The sequence below is a fragment of the Plectropomus leopardus genome, chromosome 17 (assembly GCF_008729295.1).
Source record: "Plectropomus leopardus isolate mb chromosome 17, YSFRI_Pleo_2.0, whole genome shotgun sequence".
Taxonomy (NCBI): Eukaryota; Metazoa; Chordata; class Actinopteri; order Perciformes; family Serranidae; genus Plectropomus; species Plectropomus leopardus.
In genome coordinates, this window is record NC_056479.1 from 15463219 (window position 1) to 15481458 (window position 18240).

At 40.0% G+C, this 18240-nt stretch overlaps 2 protein-coding genes across 3 annotated transcripts in view; one reads left to right on the plus strand and one right to left on the minus strand.

Annotated features, from left to right (window-relative positions):
- Window positions 1-11258, plus strand: part of pbx4 (pre-B-cell leukemia transcription factor 4) — a 33635-nt gene extending 22377 nt beyond the window's left edge. The window contains exons 5-11 of one of the 2 annotated variants that reach the window (XM_042504810.1): window positions 1755-1945; window positions 2099-2234; window positions 3379-3535; window positions 4133-4135; window positions 5795-5898; window positions 6853-6939; window positions 8425-11258. In XM_042504810.1, the coding sequence (XP_042360744.1) occupies window positions 1755-1945; window positions 2099-2234; window positions 3379-3535; window positions 4133-4135; window positions 5795-5898; window positions 6853-6939; window positions 8425-8514 (768 nt within the window). In that variant the 3' untranslated portion in view covers window positions 8515-11258. The remainder of the gene's footprint in view (window positions 1-1754; window positions 1946-2098; window positions 2235-3378; window positions 3536-4132; window positions 4136-5794; window positions 5899-6852; window positions 6940-8424) is intronic. The other variant, XM_042504809.1, reaches the window with a different exon arrangement.
- A 1228-nt stretch (window positions 11259-12486) lies between these two features.
- On the minus strand, window positions 12487-17975 carry lpar2a (lysophosphatidic acid receptor 2a). Its single transcript, XM_042504814.1, has 4 exons — window positions 17849-17975; window positions 14768-15520; window positions 13810-14072; window positions 12487-12753 (listed from the first exon to the last, which is right to left on the minus strand). Exons 2-4 carry the CDS (start codon window positions 15516-15518, stop codon window positions 12667-12669), a joined length of 1101 nt encoding a protein of 366 aa, XP_042360748.1. The 5' UTR covers window positions 15519-15520; window positions 17849-17975; the 3' UTR covers window positions 12487-12666.
- Window positions 17976-18240: the final 265 nt, after the last annotated feature.

Sequence of the window (18240 nt, forward strand, 5' to 3'; positions counted from 1 at the left end):
ATGACAGGAAATATACAGAAAACTGTTGTTCTGTTAGAATTTGACCCGAAGGATTTTATTCCAACAATGCAACAATAGTCAACTTATTATTTCTTTTTCCATGTTTGTTTTGGAGGTATTTTAATTACTATAATTATCTACTGTCATGTTGTTTGGAATGACAACATGCATGAATTGAGAACCACACACCTCAGGCAGCTGAGAGTCTGCAGGTATCCTTCAAACAAAGAGTACACCTGGTGACTTCAACTTGATATTTATAAAGGAAGAGTGTGTGCACCTCATGCAGATTTGAGACCAGGTGTGAGCACAATTTTGCCTGAGATATCTGCAGATGATATGATGAGGAGATTTAATGTAAATATTGTTGTTTGCTTATTTCACTGATTACAAAATTACTTTTGGACAGCTTTCTGAAAAAAATGTCAATCAAATGTACACTTATCAAAAACATTTTAAAATTTATGAGATAATTTTATTGTTAGTATTTGCATTTGAACCATCATCTTCCTTTTAAGTACAGTTTTGTTTTATCCTGTAGTTGTGAAGCACCTTATAAAGTCAATTTTCACGTGTGCTTTTAACTAATCATTGATTGTACTGCTGACATTCAATAATAACAATGACTGAAATTTTACTGTAGTGATGATGGTTTGCAGAAATATGTAATGAATACTGGTATGGTCCCAGAGCTGTGTGTGATGACAGCTCCTCTGCTGTTGGAGAACTTTGCCAATACTGGTGAAGTTGCACCTTCTTTGCTGTATTTTTCATTGACAGGTCTGAGTGGTGGAGCGGGCACAAGTATCAATATGCAAATGGTTGCTTAAGGCTGTCACTCATTTATGGCAAACTGTGGGAGTGGAAATAAGGCTCACACACATGCGGCCAGCTCCATAATGACTGAGATTTACAAAACAGAATCAGGTGTATGTGCATCTTCATAAATCAGATGAAAAGAATGCATATGCACATTTTTCACTTTTCACATTTTTAAGCATCTGGACCCTGGACTCTTCCTCTTCATGCATTCTTTTTTACTCTGATGTCCTTTAGTGTGCCTAACTCAAAATTTAACAGATAAAATGACAGGTGGATAAATATAGTGGCTTCACAACAAATCATGATATTTCATTTTGATGTCGATACATTAAAATACACATGTTTGGTGTGTCCGTGGCTGAGTGGATAAAGCAGGCGGCCCATGAATAAAGGCAGTGTTCTTGCAGCCTCAGGTTCAACTCCCGCTCAAGGCCCTTTACTGCATGTCATCCCCACTCTCTACCCCTTTCACACTATTAATCAGTCCTATCTAATAACAGTGAAAATGCCAAAAAAATAATCTTTTAAAAAAAAAAACAACACACATTTAGAAATTGTATGAATAGATATTGAGATGATGTTCTCTCCAAGACCACATGGAAAAACATTCCTGTATTTTGTTTAGCTCTGCAAATTCTTGATTCTTAATCACACCAAGCTGCCCTTACCTGGTTATTTCACTGATACAGGTTTTAAAGCCATTGCTGTAGACTTTCTTTTATGGTTCCAATGCTTCTACTTCAAAAACAGCCTTCTGACATTACTCTATTTTTCTCAGAAAAGATGACTGCAGCTGATCAACAGAGGAGTCAGACAGCCGGAGCATGTCATCATCAAAACCATGTCACGCCACTGGACAGAATCTGTGCTCATGCTGTCTTTTTACAGTAGTATTCAACTCCTTTCTCTCTCTCTCTCTCTCCTTGGTCCAGGCCTGCAGTGAGTTCACCAACCATGTAATGAACCTGCTGAGAGAGCAGTCTCGCACACGGCCCATCTCTCCCAAGGAGATTGAGCGCATGGTGGCCATCATCCACCGCAAGTTCAGCTCCATTCAGATGCAGCTCAAACAGAGCACCTGCGAGGCCGTCATGATTCTGCGCTCACGCTTCCTTGACGCCAGGTCTGTCTGTGTGTGTGTGAATGTGAGTGCATGCATGCGTGCTGGATGGCTGGTTATTTTCTTGAAAGCTGAAGTGATCTAAGCGTGTCGATGTGGTGTCAGACCTGTACATTCCCAGCATGTTCGTCATTATCTCTTCTCTCTGTGTGTCAGACGTAAGAGGCGCAACTTCAACAAGCAAGCTACAGAGGTGCTGAACGAGTATTTCTACTCCCACCTGTCTAACCCTTACCCCAGTGAGGAAGCCAAGGAGGAACTGGCCAAAAAGTGTGGGATCACTGTGTCTCAGGTGAATTATTTACACCATTATTATCCAGGAAACTGGAGCTGTTTTTGTGGAAGCTGAGGTTATTTTGATGGTTTTACTTGAGATCGCCTGTCAGTGACCCCCTTTACACCTTGTGTTAAAATGCGCTTTGGGTTTGCAATCTGATGGTGCCTGAAAGTAGAGGTGTAAATGGACTCTAAACTTATTGAGAACAACGTGTTATGTAACAGGCCAAATCCCCTCTCCAGAGGTGGTCAGCGACGCTTTGTGACCACGTTCAACACAAGTGTCAATGCAACTGCTTTTTCGATCCACATGCAACAACTACATGGGCAAAAATATGTAATTGCGTGCGACTTTTCCAAACCAGTGGGCTAGCATCGGCTGTCCTTCATGTGACGCTGAAGCTGTGGTATCTCTGTCATCTGATGCTAATACTTACATGGTGGGTCCCTCATCTGTAATGTATTCTTCCCATCAATGAGTGATCACCGTCAACCTCGCTGACGTATTCAAAGGAAAAATAATACACCAGCAGAGATTTTATTTAAATATTTCATATATTTTTATGCCAATGTTGGCTCTGAAAATGCAGACAATGTCATGATGTGCACCCTAGGTTATTTTATTTCAAAGAATTTTATTTTATTTTTTTTATTTAAGAAACAGTTAACAGCCAGATAGTTGTTGACATATTCGACTGCAGGGCCTGCAGAGGTATACTTTACAGGACAGAGTCAAGATAACATCAAGTGTCTGCTTTCAGTTTGGTCCAATAAAGTATACATGCGAAAACTGGCAACTGATATCTCAAGCGAGCCATTTATGAAGCAATGGCTAAGCAAATTGTGGAGAAGGAGTTGAAACTGTTCGGATCTCAATGTGGATACCAGAGACACAAATAATACTAAGTGTGAAAGTAATGTGGATAAATCATATTTAGATACAGTCTCAATATGAATCACAATTTAATGCAAGGCGTAAAGGGGGTCTGATCAGTTTCACCACATATATTATAGTGTCTTCTAAAAGACTGTTTTTTCTGTTATTAGAAGTAAAAAGGTGAAAACTGGAATTTGAATCTTTTGCAGAGGGACTAGGGACAGCTTAATTAATGCAAAAGAAACACTGCATTGAATATCTGACATCCATCTGTCCCCCTCAGGTCTCTAATTGGTTTGGCAACAAGAGAATACGCTACAAGAAGAACATTGGTAAGTTCCAGGAAGAAGCGAACCTCTACGCAGTGAAAACAGCGGTGGATGCTGCCAATGTGTCTGCGCAGGCTAGCCAGGCTAACTCTCCTGCAACGCCCAACTCAGGTACCGCATGCTCCATCTCATCTACACACAAGCCCATCACTTCTCATCAACAGGCTTCAGTTCCTCTACACACACTTTCATTCTGAACACCAACTTAACCACACTTTGTCTGTAAGAAAAAAAACACACCGTATACTGAAAAAGTTCTCACAGCTATCTGCCCACACTGTGTGTTTAAAGTCATGGGAAAACATCCTATTTATGCATGACACAATTGGTAAAAGATGCTTTCTTTAGCCAGCATATAATATACTTTTGTATAATCAGAAAACTGCACTCAAATTTTACTTATCTGGCACTGCCGCAAGCAAGCCAGCTGTTCAGGATATTGCCCACTTTTACCTCCTGGCTGCGTAATTTGTCCTTTTAATCATGGCATCAAATAAATCTACAAGAACTAGAACTACAAGTATAGAATTGCTGTTATGCTCATGCGTATCAGTTAGGACTCACCTAATGTCTGCTTCAAATGCTTTCTGTCCATCTCCCATATTTTCTTTGTGCAAAGCATTGCATTAATGTCACCCATTCTTATTATAGCACAATTTTTCAACACATAGTAATACTTTAGTAATCAGAGTTTGCTAAGGAATAGAGCAGGTAGGTGGTCATTCTTTTCAATTAATTCAGTCAGTTTCTCCTTTAAATCTTCTGTGTGCTCAAAATAAAACGGTGACCACTTAAGAGTGACTAAACTCAAAGCTGTCTGTGAGAGAAAGGGTTTTTCTACAAATGAGAAGTGATACTAGACATGAGGGAGACTACATGGTGTCAGAAATGCACCATTTCCTATTTTTGTTACCAGCTGAGAGTCACAGACAAAACAATGGCAGTGCTGCAGGAAGCTGCATTGACCAGATGTTATGTCTTTTTGGATGGGGGAAAATGAAAGTGTTAAGATGGTTAAAGGGAATAGAGCATAAGTCACTAAATAAGCAGATGTGTGCAATGGTCCATAGCTCAGTAATGTTTAGTTCAAATCACCAGTGACATTTGTGTATTTTTCATCAAAGTTTTGAACCAAGTATTACAATTTAGAATCATTTACAATCATTATCTTTATGGGATTTTGTACCATGCAACATAAAATTGTACATCACCAGCCACCTCTTCAATTTTTTAAGCCAATATAGACAAACAATTTAATCTGAATGTACCACCTTTGGCTTTTCAACAAGAATTTCCTGATGTGGAGAGGGATTCAAATGTGGTTAAAGGAACCTTTCACCTGAAAACCAAACTATATCTAATATTTTTCTGCTTACCTGTTGTGCTGTTTATCAATCTAGATTGTTTTGATGTGAGTTGCCAAGTGTTGAAGATATTAACTGTAGATGCTCGCTTCCCTCTGCACAGTGATACCAATGGCGGAGGTAGTTTGATAGAGGGAGAATAGTTCCTACATGAAACTGCTTACAACAAGGTTTGTGGATTATCTTGAGTAAGGGGGTCATTATTTATAGAAAGAGACATGGCTGGTGAGGTTTTCAAACATTTTTTTTATTGGTGCATTGGGCATCATAGAGTACCACGTAGTTCCATTATATTCTAGAGAAGGCAGATATCGCTACAGCCTCTCCAACGCTCTGCAACTAACACCAAAACTAGATTTATAAAAAGCACTACAGGTAAAAGGGAAAGATATGTACTTTTGAGTTGGGATGAACTGCCCTTTTAAGGCACACCACAACACAAGCAATGAATCCTTATGTTGGAAAGTAGCTTTCGATCCGTATCAGGCATCCTGAGCGTCTTTATACGTCTACAAAGTGAAACACCTCATGTCCTCCATCACTGCCCAGCAGTGACTTGATTGTCGCCCACTGTGACGGACAAACACCACCAGCTCTTGGGAACTGAAATGTGTCACACTCAGTTTTCCTTAATCAGAAGCCCAGTCTATTATCCACACAAGAGGGCAGCTCAGCCAAAGAAATCAAAATTTCTGTTTGCAGCTGTAAAATGTGTGTTTGCAAATATTGGAATTACATGCACCTCTTTTTTCATGGTTTTACTTTCCAGCTGGCACACATCTCAGCTGTTGGTGTGTGCAGCTGTTATGTGTGCGGAGGAGAAGCCAGGCTTTTATGCTCGTAAAACGATCCATTCAGAATAAGCCAGCTGAGAACATTGACCCGCATATTGTAGCGGGTTATTAGAATTTACTTCTTTCAGTCAATGTCCATGACCAGTGCTGACCTTTTGACCCCATGGCACTGTGGTTGGGCTGATTGGATATTGGCTATATATTGCCTGCAGGGTCACCGGGGTCATACAGTTTGTCTCACACAGGCGACGCCTACCTCAGCCTGCGTTCGCTCAACGGAGAGGGTCTCAGCATCGCCCCCTCTCTACAGCCGCAGGTATGCACTGAGGACAGCTGCATAGTTGACCTCAATGCCATTAACCCAGAATCCCTGGATACCTACCCTTAGCCTAGCTCCTTTCGACCTCTCCTCAGATCCCGTCCTGACTTTACCTTTGACCCCATCAACCTGCCCCAACACAAACACACACAGACTGACCCTTCTTTGGTCTGCACAGTGAGCCCTGGGGAGCTTATGGCTTCACTCAAGAGGAAAAATGACAGTTTGTTGCTTCAGATCCCTTTAGAGTAACACATACACATAGTCCCTACCCTTATGTATTTAAGAGAGCATGGAGTCAGCCTCAGCACGCAACCCCTACAACAATTTAGGGGCATCAGGGACGTCCTCAAGACTCCTGTAGTTGTTTAGAGCTGAAATATCTGCGGATTGAACCAGCAACCCTCCGATTATTTACTCCCTTTTTAGTCTTTGTTTTTTCCCTGCCCCTTCCACACATCCCTTCATCCCAGCTCTTCATATGTTCACCCCTTTAAGTAGAACAAGAAAAAAAGTCCTCAAACTGAACTGTCCTTGTGATTTTTGTCTGTTAATAGACTCATATAGTTTTGTTGTTCTGGAGGAGTCCACAGATTTCTGCTGTTACGCTACATAGTTTGAAAATTCAACATTAAAGGTGCAAGACTGGCTCTTGGCCTCAGTTGCAGTTTCTCATTTTATGGAAATTAGAGCAGAAGAGGTTTAATGGAGAGTCATGAAGTTAATGGGTGAGCCACAATGTTTAGTGGTCGCATCGACTGGAAAACAACTGTCATTAAAACGAGATCACTGGCAGGAAAGCAGTCAGTAATATAGACTGGCTCTGTTGCAGACAGTAGAGGTTTGTGGACACTCGCTCATCTGTCCAGTCTGTGGTTTAGTTAAAATGAGACACTGTTTAATGTGGTGAAATTTGTGTTGAAATTTGTGGGTGTGTTTTGTCTCTGACAGGTGGATACCCTGCACCGTGCTACACACCTGACGGGCGGCTATGAGGAGCTGTCGGGTAGTGGCCTCTACACCCCTCATCGCCTGGATGTGAGTAAAAAAAAAAAACTCCTTTTGTAATGAATTAGTTTGCAGTTAATAATCAGGATATTTGACTGGAATATGCTCGGCTCAGTTTGCTCAGATTTTGTTTCTGTTATACATTTTACAATTGTTTAAACAGCATTATTATGATCATCTTTTTCCTTTTTTTTCCTTTTCCTTTTTTTAAATGTGATTAAGCTTCTAGCTGTACACTGAAATTATCCTACTTTAAGCAACTATACCCAGTGTTAACCTCAACATCGAGGTCTCTTTAATTTGCAAATCACCAAATCAATGGGATGTGACAATGAAGCAATAACTACTTCTTGCTTAATTATTTGAGAGAGAATTTAGTTTCAGCAATTTATAAAATGTGGCTTATGTGTTAAAATGCACTCAAAGGGTACCTTTTATGCTTTCTGTATTTTGTCTTATACATAGTTACATTGAAGGATGTTCATATTAAAACACGGTCAAAACTTATAAGAACAAATAAGGAGGCAAACAAATGTAGAAGTAATCCATGTGAGCAAAAACCTCAGTGTGTTCTGAATTTTCTTTTTCCAACCGTTTTATCTGCTCTGGCTACAGTGTGATGTCATAGTGCGCCTGATTTCTTACATGCATCTGCTACAGGCACGCGACTGCAACTGTTGACATGACTTAGCCTACACTGCTACGAGAAGCTGCATACCAACATCAGGGAAACATGTAATCTTGGTTGCCAATATTGTCAATTTCTCCCTAACTTCAGATCATACTCCTACTGGAACGCGTCTAGTTGTGTTAATAAACTGTTAATGTTAATTTTTCATGGTAAAAAGTGCCGTCATTGTGTGGCCCTGGCAGCAATGTAGAAGATCCAGAAACGCTGACCAATCAGAGCCAACTAGGCTTTTCCAGGAAGGCTGGGGGTGAAAGAGACTGACGCTAAACAATGCGTTTCAGACAAAGGGCAAATACAGGTGTTCCAGCACAGACTGTATGAGGAAAATAAAGTGTTAATGACTATTAAAGCATGTAAACATTTATTTAAGATGCATACTTGAACAAGTATGACCCTGCAAATGAGCAGAATAGGTCCGGTTTAAGTAACCATGTTAAAGTGGGCTTTCTCCAGTAAGATGATTTCTTAAACATCAGGAAAAAAAAAGAAACTTGGTTTCTGTAAATTGAGGAAGAGGATCAGAAAAAAACAGATCTCCCCAGCTAGATTACTCCTTGAGAATGCCAATTTCTCTTGCCATATATATGTGTAAGAAAGCATACATACAAGTATGCATTCTCTGCTTATTCTGAGCTGAACATAAACAGCTGATATCATGTGTTATCGGATTAGTAGTTCTTAGGAATTAATTGCATTTTGTTGCAACCAGTAAGCTATCCCAAGGCTGTGTCATTTGGCTTGTAAGCGTAAATATAGCTGATTTAGATTACCAATTATAAAACTCCCTCTTCAAGCAGAACAATGTCTTCCTTGACTGTTTGCAGGCTAACAGCTGGCAGGACACCACCAACCCCCCCTCGGTCACCTCTCCTCCCGGTCCTCCTGGCAGCGTCCACTCTGACACCTCCAACTGATTCGGTGGCTCTCCCCGCCATCTCTTCATTCCCACAGCGGTCTGCTCTGACTACCATCCTCTGTCCTCATTTTTCACTATTCCCTCGTCTCTCAACTAGACAGCCGCACGAGGCTGCGCTCGCATTTCATAAACACCACACTGTGCTGGAACACAGGACAGCCGAACAGTAGTTAGGAGGAGTTTTCCCTCCACCCCACAGCTCCACTTCAATGCTAGAAGCTCCAGAGTAAAAAGAGGATTGGAGCTTACTGATGCTGAGACATATAGAAAACATCTCTCCTATCAAGGACTTCTTGAAAAACCACTGACCCAGCTGTGTAGTTGAACATGATGTCTGTACATTATGTGTATATGCACGTTAACTCCACAAAGTACTCACACAGCTTGTCCATGTGCTGTTGACCTCTGCACTCGACCCTTTGCTTTGGAAAACTGTGTGTGATTGCCTGTATCTCTTGAAGCCTTGGCGTTTGACAGCCAAACTGTTGATACGGATCACCAGGGAGCTCTGCTCACCTCGCTCGTACCAAAGTGCTGCCCCGGTAGTTGTCAACACATCTGTTCCTCCGAGATCACCCTCTGCCAACTAAACACAAGACACTGCTGTATCTTCCAGTCCGTTATCGCTCAGTGTTTAATTCTGTTGGAGATTTAATATAAAGTGAGATGTGCACAACAGTGCATGCAACACCCCCCACCCCCCCCCCCCCCCCCCAACCCACGCCTCACCACTTTGCGGTCGTTTTCATAGTGAGCTGACATAAACGATGTGTCAAGCACAAAAGTTAGCATCCTTGTTATGGGTGTCTCTACCTGTCAGCGGGTAGTTAAGGGGATCACTGCTCTATACCAGGCAGGACAGGTGATAATAGGGCTGGTGAGAAGAGGAGGAAAGGGCAGAGAGAGGAGGATATCTTTGGTTGAGTGGATGTAACTAGTAGCCCTTTTTTGTTGCTAACCAATAGAGGGTGTTGGTAGATGGCTTGTAGACTTTACTTCTTGCTTTCTGTCCACTAGTTTATTTGATTGTAGGCTATTTTCTAATGCTGTTTCACCAAGAATGCACCAGCCACCACCAAAAATGAGCTCAATAAAGCATCTAAGTGACGATGAAGGGCGGAAAGATTGTGGGGCATCGATGTGTTATTGGGACAAACGTGACATGAATTTAGAAACGTGACTGTCTTCCATGCATGTAGGACTTTTAGGCGTGATATTGTTTTTCATTTAACCTTCCAAGTTTTTAGCTTCGTTTTTATTAACAAAAAAATAAATAAAAAATAAAGGGTATAATTATTACAGTCAGACCAAAAAGGAAAAAGTGCATCATGTATTGCTAATGATGTGTGTGTCTCTGTGTGGGCGTGTGTACAGTGTTCTTGGGATGTCTTAGTCAAACTGGCTGGTGCCCTCTGACCTTTGTAAGCATTATAGAGACTGGGTGCTTCCACCAGCCAATGACACACCAGGTTGGGGCGGGTTTCGACTGAGATCCCCCCCCCCACCCTCCCCAACTTGAAACATTCAAAGCTTGTGAGCCCGAGGCAACACACTACAACCTTCTGTTGTACCAAAACCAAAAATACCACGTTCAGCAATGTAATAATGCTACTCTGTGTCTCTCTAAAGTTGGTGCACAGCCACCTTTTCAGTTTGAGGAGAGGAGGGAATTATATTTGTATCTGTGTCTCTCTGTGTGGTGTTGTCATGCCTCAAGTTGATTTGATTTTTTGGGGTTTTTTGTTGTGGGGCGTCATGGGAGGGTGGGTGGAGTGAGGACCGTCATATCACACCTGTTTTTGATTGTGAGCATCGAAGGTATGCTCTCCCCTTAACCCTTCCTTTAATACCTTCTGGTAAAACCACAACTATTTTGTTTTTAGTTCTATGGCCGATTGGGCAAGGGCTTCTCTCTCTCCTCTGTTACCAAAAAAAGAGGCAGCACTGGGTGTGGTAAAACTCGTGTTTAAGACAAAAACCTTCAACGTTTTTGGGGGATTTTCATTCTTTTTTGGAACTATTTTATACATTAACTGTTATGTGAATAACAAAAGCATTTTTGATAGTAAGGTACAGCCTTATGAAGATTTAAGTGTCGGTCGAGACTTTGTTAAAACCATATGTTACAGAACAAAACTTGAGCTTATAAGCTGGTCACGTGATATCCCACATCTAATTACTTGTTTTGTTACTCATCACAGTTCATACGACTGTATCTTATGAATAACGTTATCGCCACACCAAATTATCATGCCCCCCTCCCCCTTTTTCTACCTGTTGTAATGGATGTCACTGTACAGTTTGTGTATGTTTCAGTATTTTTTTTTTCTTTTATAAACTTTGATGTTTTGGTTGAGATGCCAGTTTTCTTTGGCCTTTGTGTCACAGGATTCACGATAACTCTCTGTATCGATTTTGAATATTATTTAGGTCTTTTTGTTACATAACCGGGTGGCAATGTAGGGTTTACAGGTGTCACGTTTGGTGCTGTGGAAAGACAGTTGTATCAGTTGAGGTTCTGCAATGGACATTATTTGGTGTGCTTTGCCGTACAGAGTTATGGACCCCCTTCCCATCCGATAACCCCCCAGTTTCTACTTTTTTACAGTCACTCTCTCAATCTTTATTTTCAATATGCTCAAGTTATTCTTTTAACTTTCTGTTTTGGGGCTGCAACTAATGATTATTTTCATCGTGGATTAATCTGTCAATTATTTTCTTGATTAATTGACTAGTTGTGTGGTCAAAAAATGTCAGAAAATTTTTTAAAATGTCCCAAAGCCTAAGATGACGTCCTCAAATGTCTTGTTTTGTCCACAACCCAAAGATATTCAGTTTACTGTCATAAGGGAGGAAAGAAACCAGAAAATATTCACATTTAACAAGCTGGTACCGCAGAATTTTTCTTTTTCCTTAAAATAAAAATCAAACACAATAACTTATTATGAAATTAGTTGGCAATTATTTTACCAGCTGACTGTCCCTGATTTTTATGAAACTTGTTGGAAGGCTGTAATGTGGGCTAAAGAGGAACCCATTACATTTCGGAGTGGATCTGTGTTACACAAATTAGCTTTTACTATTGTTAACATTGCGATATGATGCGTTAGGCCTTAGTGGGGCTCTGTGCTCTCCAAGTGCCCGTTTAGTTTTTAATTCTTTGAGGTTGTGATGCTATTTTGTGAATATGCAAGCAGTACTTCACAGATAAAAGAGGAAGTTAATACCGAATTTTGTTTGAGGAATTTAACTGCTAAAAATAAACTTAATTTAAAATTGTTAATTCTTGTGAAGAGAGGCAGACCTTCACATTAAAGCAAATGCACCGATAATGTCAACTTGCATCAAAATAATGAGTACAGCAAAGTCATTCATGTCTGATAACTTCAGACATCATTGTAAACATTGTATTTTTGCAACAGATCTGCAATTTTTAGATCACAGAATTTTTATTTGACTGTTGATCATGTTTAAATCTCCTTTGGATTTTGACTAAATGACTTCCACAGCACCAAATGGTTTCTGAAACCCTTTTGATTTCTTTGTTTTTATTATTAGTATATTTGTATCTCCCCTCTTTCCCTTGTATTTACCCCTCTCTCTACCTCTGTCTTTCCATTTCTCTTGTATATAACCCCCACTGTTTTCAGACTTGTGAGTCTGTATGAACTCCTTTTATACCTCAACTTTAGAATTGTTCTAGAAAGAGTAAAACAAAAAGGAAGAATATGACAAAATGTAGTGTTCTTATTAGAAAATTAATAAAAATGATTTAGTGTGATTTTTCAGTATTTGATTTCAGATTTTAGGAGTGTTTCATTTTATAATTTGTCACAAATGCTCTTGTGATAGTCAAATGTAATAAAAGGAGAGATTGCACCATCTTTTGATTAATATGTGAATCTGTCAGCCTTGGCGAGACAAAGGAAAACACCAGAGAGATGAAAGCATTTGTCCCACACAGATAAAATCCTTTTCAAAAGATGCATCTTTATATATTTTTCATTCAATTTACAAATTTAAACACGGAAGAGAGGTCATTTGGCAGGAGTTGACTGACATCCAGCAGAAAAACCAAAGAATATCACTGTCTGTGTTGGTTAGATGACAGTTAAAGTCAATATTTGTTTAAATTGCAGGCATACAGCCATCATAGCCCCAGCATCGTCCAGCTTTCCTCTTTACCGTTAGTACAGATGGCCTGTTCCTCTGACTTCTGGATACAGCCAAGACTTTCCTGTAGAAAAAACATAATTTATTAGGAGGACATAAAAGAAAATTTAGGAAATGGTTACTATCCTATTTTCTAACAATAACTCAGCATATAGTTATTTAAAGCTACAGTTGGTATCTTTGATAAAAATAACTCATATTTGCTGAAACTGTTTCTATATTGGGAAAGAAGTACATAAGATAGATGGGGGAAAAAAGTTTCTCCTACTCTTTCATGTTCCTACTTATTATAATGGCATTCACTAGAATAATACTGCCAAAAACAACCGATCAGAGCAGAGTAGTCTCTAACACAGCTGTCAATCACTGCTGGTGAACTGCAAGCAATGTATATAGGAATGTGATTTTTTATTATATATTTTTTATTCAAATATGAAAAAAGTTAGTTTTTTTTTTAGGTAAAAGTTAGCAGCTGTAGTTTTAATGGTTTCCCTCCAGCCACTTTTATTAGAAAAGCAGTCTTGACACAAAGATCAACAAAATGAAAAAAAGAAATCAAGAAGGGGGAATTTGCTGGTTCCTTCTCATATCAGGTACAAAGCATCTGATGTTTTACACAGGAAATCAGCATGTGCATTGGTGAATTGGAAGTGAAAACCTGCATGAGTCACTGAGGGGGCGTAACAGCCGAGCAATAATTAGAATATGGGGCTTTTTTACATCTAGACCACAGGAACAGATACCTAACCTGAAATAAAAACCTAATGTGCTTTAAGGGTGCAAAGCAGTAGTACTCATCTTAGGGCCCCTGGGCCAGATTTGATCTGTGATAGAGTGCTGGCCATTTTCTAATTCATATTAGGACATTTTTTTGTACTTTGAATGTAAATAAGGTGACAGAGTGCATAAAAGCATCAAAATAGAGCTCAAATCCACAAAGGGCAACTGCATACACCTCACCTGTGCACAGCTGCTGCTGCTGGATTTGCCTTGATTATTCATTCATTTGGTAAATCATATTAATATTTGTTCATTAACTGGCTCGCAGCCTCCTGTCATTTTTGCAAAAGTGACCCTGCGGCAAAGCAAGTTGAGTATCCCTGGTTGTCATGTCACGTACCTCTGGCAGTGGCGAGTCGATCTCGGCAGGTGACAGCTCCCTCTGCTGGTTACCACCTCTCTGACACAGGCAGCACAGGATCCGCTTGAATGTCTGCCGCATCTCGTTGTCTCGCAGGGAATAGATGATGGGGTTGACCAGAGAGTTGCACTCTGCTATCACCAAACAGAACTTCTCATAGGCGTTGGCGTGGCTGGCTTTACCCAGCAGCCCGTCCAGTAAGAGAGTGACGAGGCCGGGCATCCAGCAAATCACAAAGGCACCTGCAGAGATTAGAGATAGATTAGTGATAGAGTTGACAACAATACACTCACACCTTCCACAAAGTCAGCTGTGTACTTTCAGTTATCTGAAAGTACAGCTTCAGAGCATTAGGAAATATTTGCATCTGATTGCTTAATATCAAATTTGACTGCCATTTAGCCAATATTTGCCTCCAGGAGATGAGTCACCTGAATAATCAGAGGTATATTGTGACGAGAAATGTGACTTCCATGGTTTTTTTTTAAAAAACATGAAATAGCTTTGGTTATCACACTCTCACAAACAAACAAGCTAGAGCTGCAGAACTGGTTTCAGGGGGGAAGTGGGAGACTGCATGAAGCAATATGTGTAACAGCTGAGTAATAGCACTATTAGTAGACTTTTGACATCTTCAAAATATAAAATTTCCCTTAACAAACAAGTGATTTGCAAGAAGCCTTTACACCTTACTTTCTGATAAAATATCAATAAGGAAGCAGATGCATTTTTGTGAGAAAACTGATGTGAAATGTGCAAAAGTGCAAGAAAAGTGCAAAAATATAAGTCTAATATTTTGCTGTTGATGTGTATTTTTATAGTTAGCCAGCGCTAGACTTTGTTTTGTGCTTCATTAACAGCAAAAACCACACAAACGTGACCTTTGACCCAAAACTAACATTCAGCAGTTCATGTTTGCACACAAACAACCTCTCACCCAGGACCATGGAGATCGTTTTCATCAGGTTGATAACAGTCTGCCTGTGCTGCACGTCCAACGTGTGCTGAGATGCATACCATGTCTGGTATCTCACGTAGACGAAGATGCGAGTGTACATTGCCACCATGATAAGGAAAGTGAGCAGGTTGAGAACTGCCCAAAATATGAGGAAGCGGCGGCTGTAGAGAGGAGCGACGGTGGAGCAATCAGCCAGGTCGCACTCGCAGTTCCAAAACGTCGAGGGCACCAGGCCCATGATGATGCTCACAGCCCAGATGCAGACGATCAGCAGCACCACACGCCGCTTGGTCATCTTGCTGTGCAGCTGCATGGTGATGATGCTCTGGTGGCGCTCCACGGCGACAGCTAGCAGGTTGGCCACAGAGGCTGTCAGACTGATGTCGATTAAAGCCCCACGGATGTACCACTGCTCCTTGGTGAGTGTGCTGGTCCAGGGGCCCGTGTGCAACATCAAGTTGGCGTAGGCGATACCAGCAAACAAGTCCGCCGCAGCCATGTTACCCAGGAGGTAGTAAATGGGGAAGTGGAAGAGGCGGTTTATAGAGATGGCCACCATCACCATCAGGTTGGCCAGGACTACGATTAGACATACTGTCAAGCCCAGTCCAATCACAACAAAGTCCCGCGTCGTCCACACTACGCTGATCTTCTTATCCACTAAATTGTAGAAGAAGGTGACATTGTTGCTGTAGTCACAGGTCGTCCACAGACTGCTCTCCATCGCCATCGCTGAGGACACAAAGCAGAGATGTCAGACTATGTACCCGTTAATTATAAGAGGTGCAAGAACAGATTGTGTATCGATATACGGCTTTATACTGAAAATCTTGGGGTGGCACCAAAACCAAGAGCTGTAATTGAATATCAGGAGTTTGATTAACTTGCTGAAGCAGATGGGCTTGTTGAAAACTGTCAAAATGGAAATACTGACCCCCCCCCCCCCCGTTGTGGGTGCCACTGTCCACCTAGCACATATTCAATAATTACCATATATAATAGAGTTAAGACAAAAATGCATCCCTTTATCTCAAATATTATGCCATTAGACATTGGACATTACAATAAATTAAAAATAGTGACATAAGACTCCGTCTCAAACTCTTATTTTTGCTGAATTAAAAAATAAAGTACTTTACTGAGCTGTGGATTTTCAGAGAACAGTAACTGTCAACACATAACTTAACCGTTAGCGTGAACAGGACATTGTACAGATAACGATCAACAGTTGTGAAGGAGAACTTCAGGCTAGAGTGAGAAGTATGTGTTTTTATCACAGTGACAGTTGTGACTTGATAAAGCACTGCAATACTTTAACTCTTTGTGAACAGCTGTATGTAGAAAATGTCAGAAAGTAGTATAAAAAATGCTCATCAATATTAACAGACGGAGCCAGCCCTTCCCATTATGGGATATAAACATTTGCTCAGGGTCTCCTGATCTTAATTTTTTTTTTAAATGAACATGAAACAATGTAAAAATATATAAAATAAAAACGGAACTTTCTAAACAAGACCTGACAGTTGGTGCCTTTTTGCCAATAAGAGTAACAAAACAATATGCTCAGTGATGGGCAAAATGAACAATTTTAAGCAGGCTAAGTTATTTACTGTACCCAACTAAACAAGCACTCATGAGATTGTACGGTTTAAAAAAAAATAAATTCATAAGTTTAGGGGTTAACAGACAAATGTCAATTTTCCACCATGACTAGAGTTTATATTTTTTAAACGTGCGGAAACCTGCTAAAATAGGCTAAAGACTTATTTCCACAAGCCAGTGCACCTGAGCTGCGTACTTGTCTCTGTAGCAGACATGTCTTTATTTTTCTTTCTTCGTGTGTATTACATTCAACAGCACAGACAGGCTAAAACAACAAGTTAGTACACGATAAAAAGCACCATGGAGGCCAGTGAAAATGTCATGGTGGTTACTTTTTTTTTTTTTTTCTCACTGGTTAAAGGGCTAAATTAGCATAATATTGATTGCAACCTTTTCCCATCACATACAAAAGTCAGTGGTTGGTGGCTGTTAGTGGAGCTTTTGTGCGGTGAGAGTGGGGCTAAATACTTTATTACCTGTAGACTATTTAAAAATAGTGTTGCTGCTGATATAGTCATATGCTTATATGCTTATTTGTATATTATGTGTATTTAAACTGAAATTTAAAAATACTGCCTGGGGTCCTCAAAAGTCTAGGGCCAACCCTGCCTGGAGACCAAAGGTGACATTTTTAAATTGCTGGTTTTGTCCAACAAACAGTCCAAAACCTAAACATACTTTCCATTTTAAGACAGAAAAAGCTGTCAATCCTCAGATCTGAACAGCTGGAACCATCCTGCAGATTAATCCTTTGAAATGGGACCATATTAGTTTGAATTCATTCAAAAACATGGAGAGAAGGCAATGAGCAATTTAACAAGAGAAAAATGCAAGAAACTATTTCAAAAAGTAAAAAAAAAAAAAAAAAAAAGTAAAAAAAGCAGAAAAGCAAAAAACAAAAACTATCCTGAAAAAAAAAATCTTTTTTCCTGAAGAATTATTTTTAGATATATAATTATACTATCTATAAATATAATTTTCTGTCAGGTTCTCTAATTTTCTGCTTATTTAAAAAAAAAAAAAAAACAACAACAACCAACTGTTTATTGATAATTTTTTTGGTCACCATTACATTTCTTGCCAATTTGTTAAGTACCTTCTGTTTTGCATAAATATCAAATGAATTTGCTCGGGTTTCAAAGGGTTAAGTCGCCTGTGAGGGAAACGCAGCACAATAAAACTGACGTCAGCTCAGGTTTCAAATGGTTAATATGTGGCAAGCAAACAATGAAAAAGCAGCTCCATACAATTTTACGATTAATTCTGCGATAACAACATTTTAAAAAATAAGAAACGTAATATCAACGTCACAATATAAAACAGTTTACCTCGACGAGACGTGTTTCAACTTGCAGTGAAACATGTGCCGCGGATACTAAAACGAAACTCGTGAGCCGAGCGCATCTAAGCTACTTTTAGACTTCCTATAGAAGAAATGTTTAATTATAAGAAACCTACCGCCAGTTTTAGAGTCTCCTCCATCCAGACAGGTCGCACATGAAACACGGGTCAGGAGCTGCCATCTGATGAAGGTGTTTGAGGTGCTGCTGTTTGTCCACACAGGTCGACGCCTCTGTGAATCATGCTTACTCAGATCAGCTGGACCCGATAGACAGGTAGCGGTGCTGCCTCTAAGTGCACCCGAAAACATCGGAAAAACCAGATTCAAAAAGTGGGTTTAACTATTTTTTAACTATAAAGAGGATATTTTGCTTTGACGAACCGCCTCAACATCTTACTCAAATTTGAGGTGTTGCTCAAAAAGTTTCAGCTAAAATCGGAAGCGTTTTACTCACTATTTGAAGTTAGTTTTGTGTGCGAAACAAAAACTCGGAGCTACAAGTTAAGTA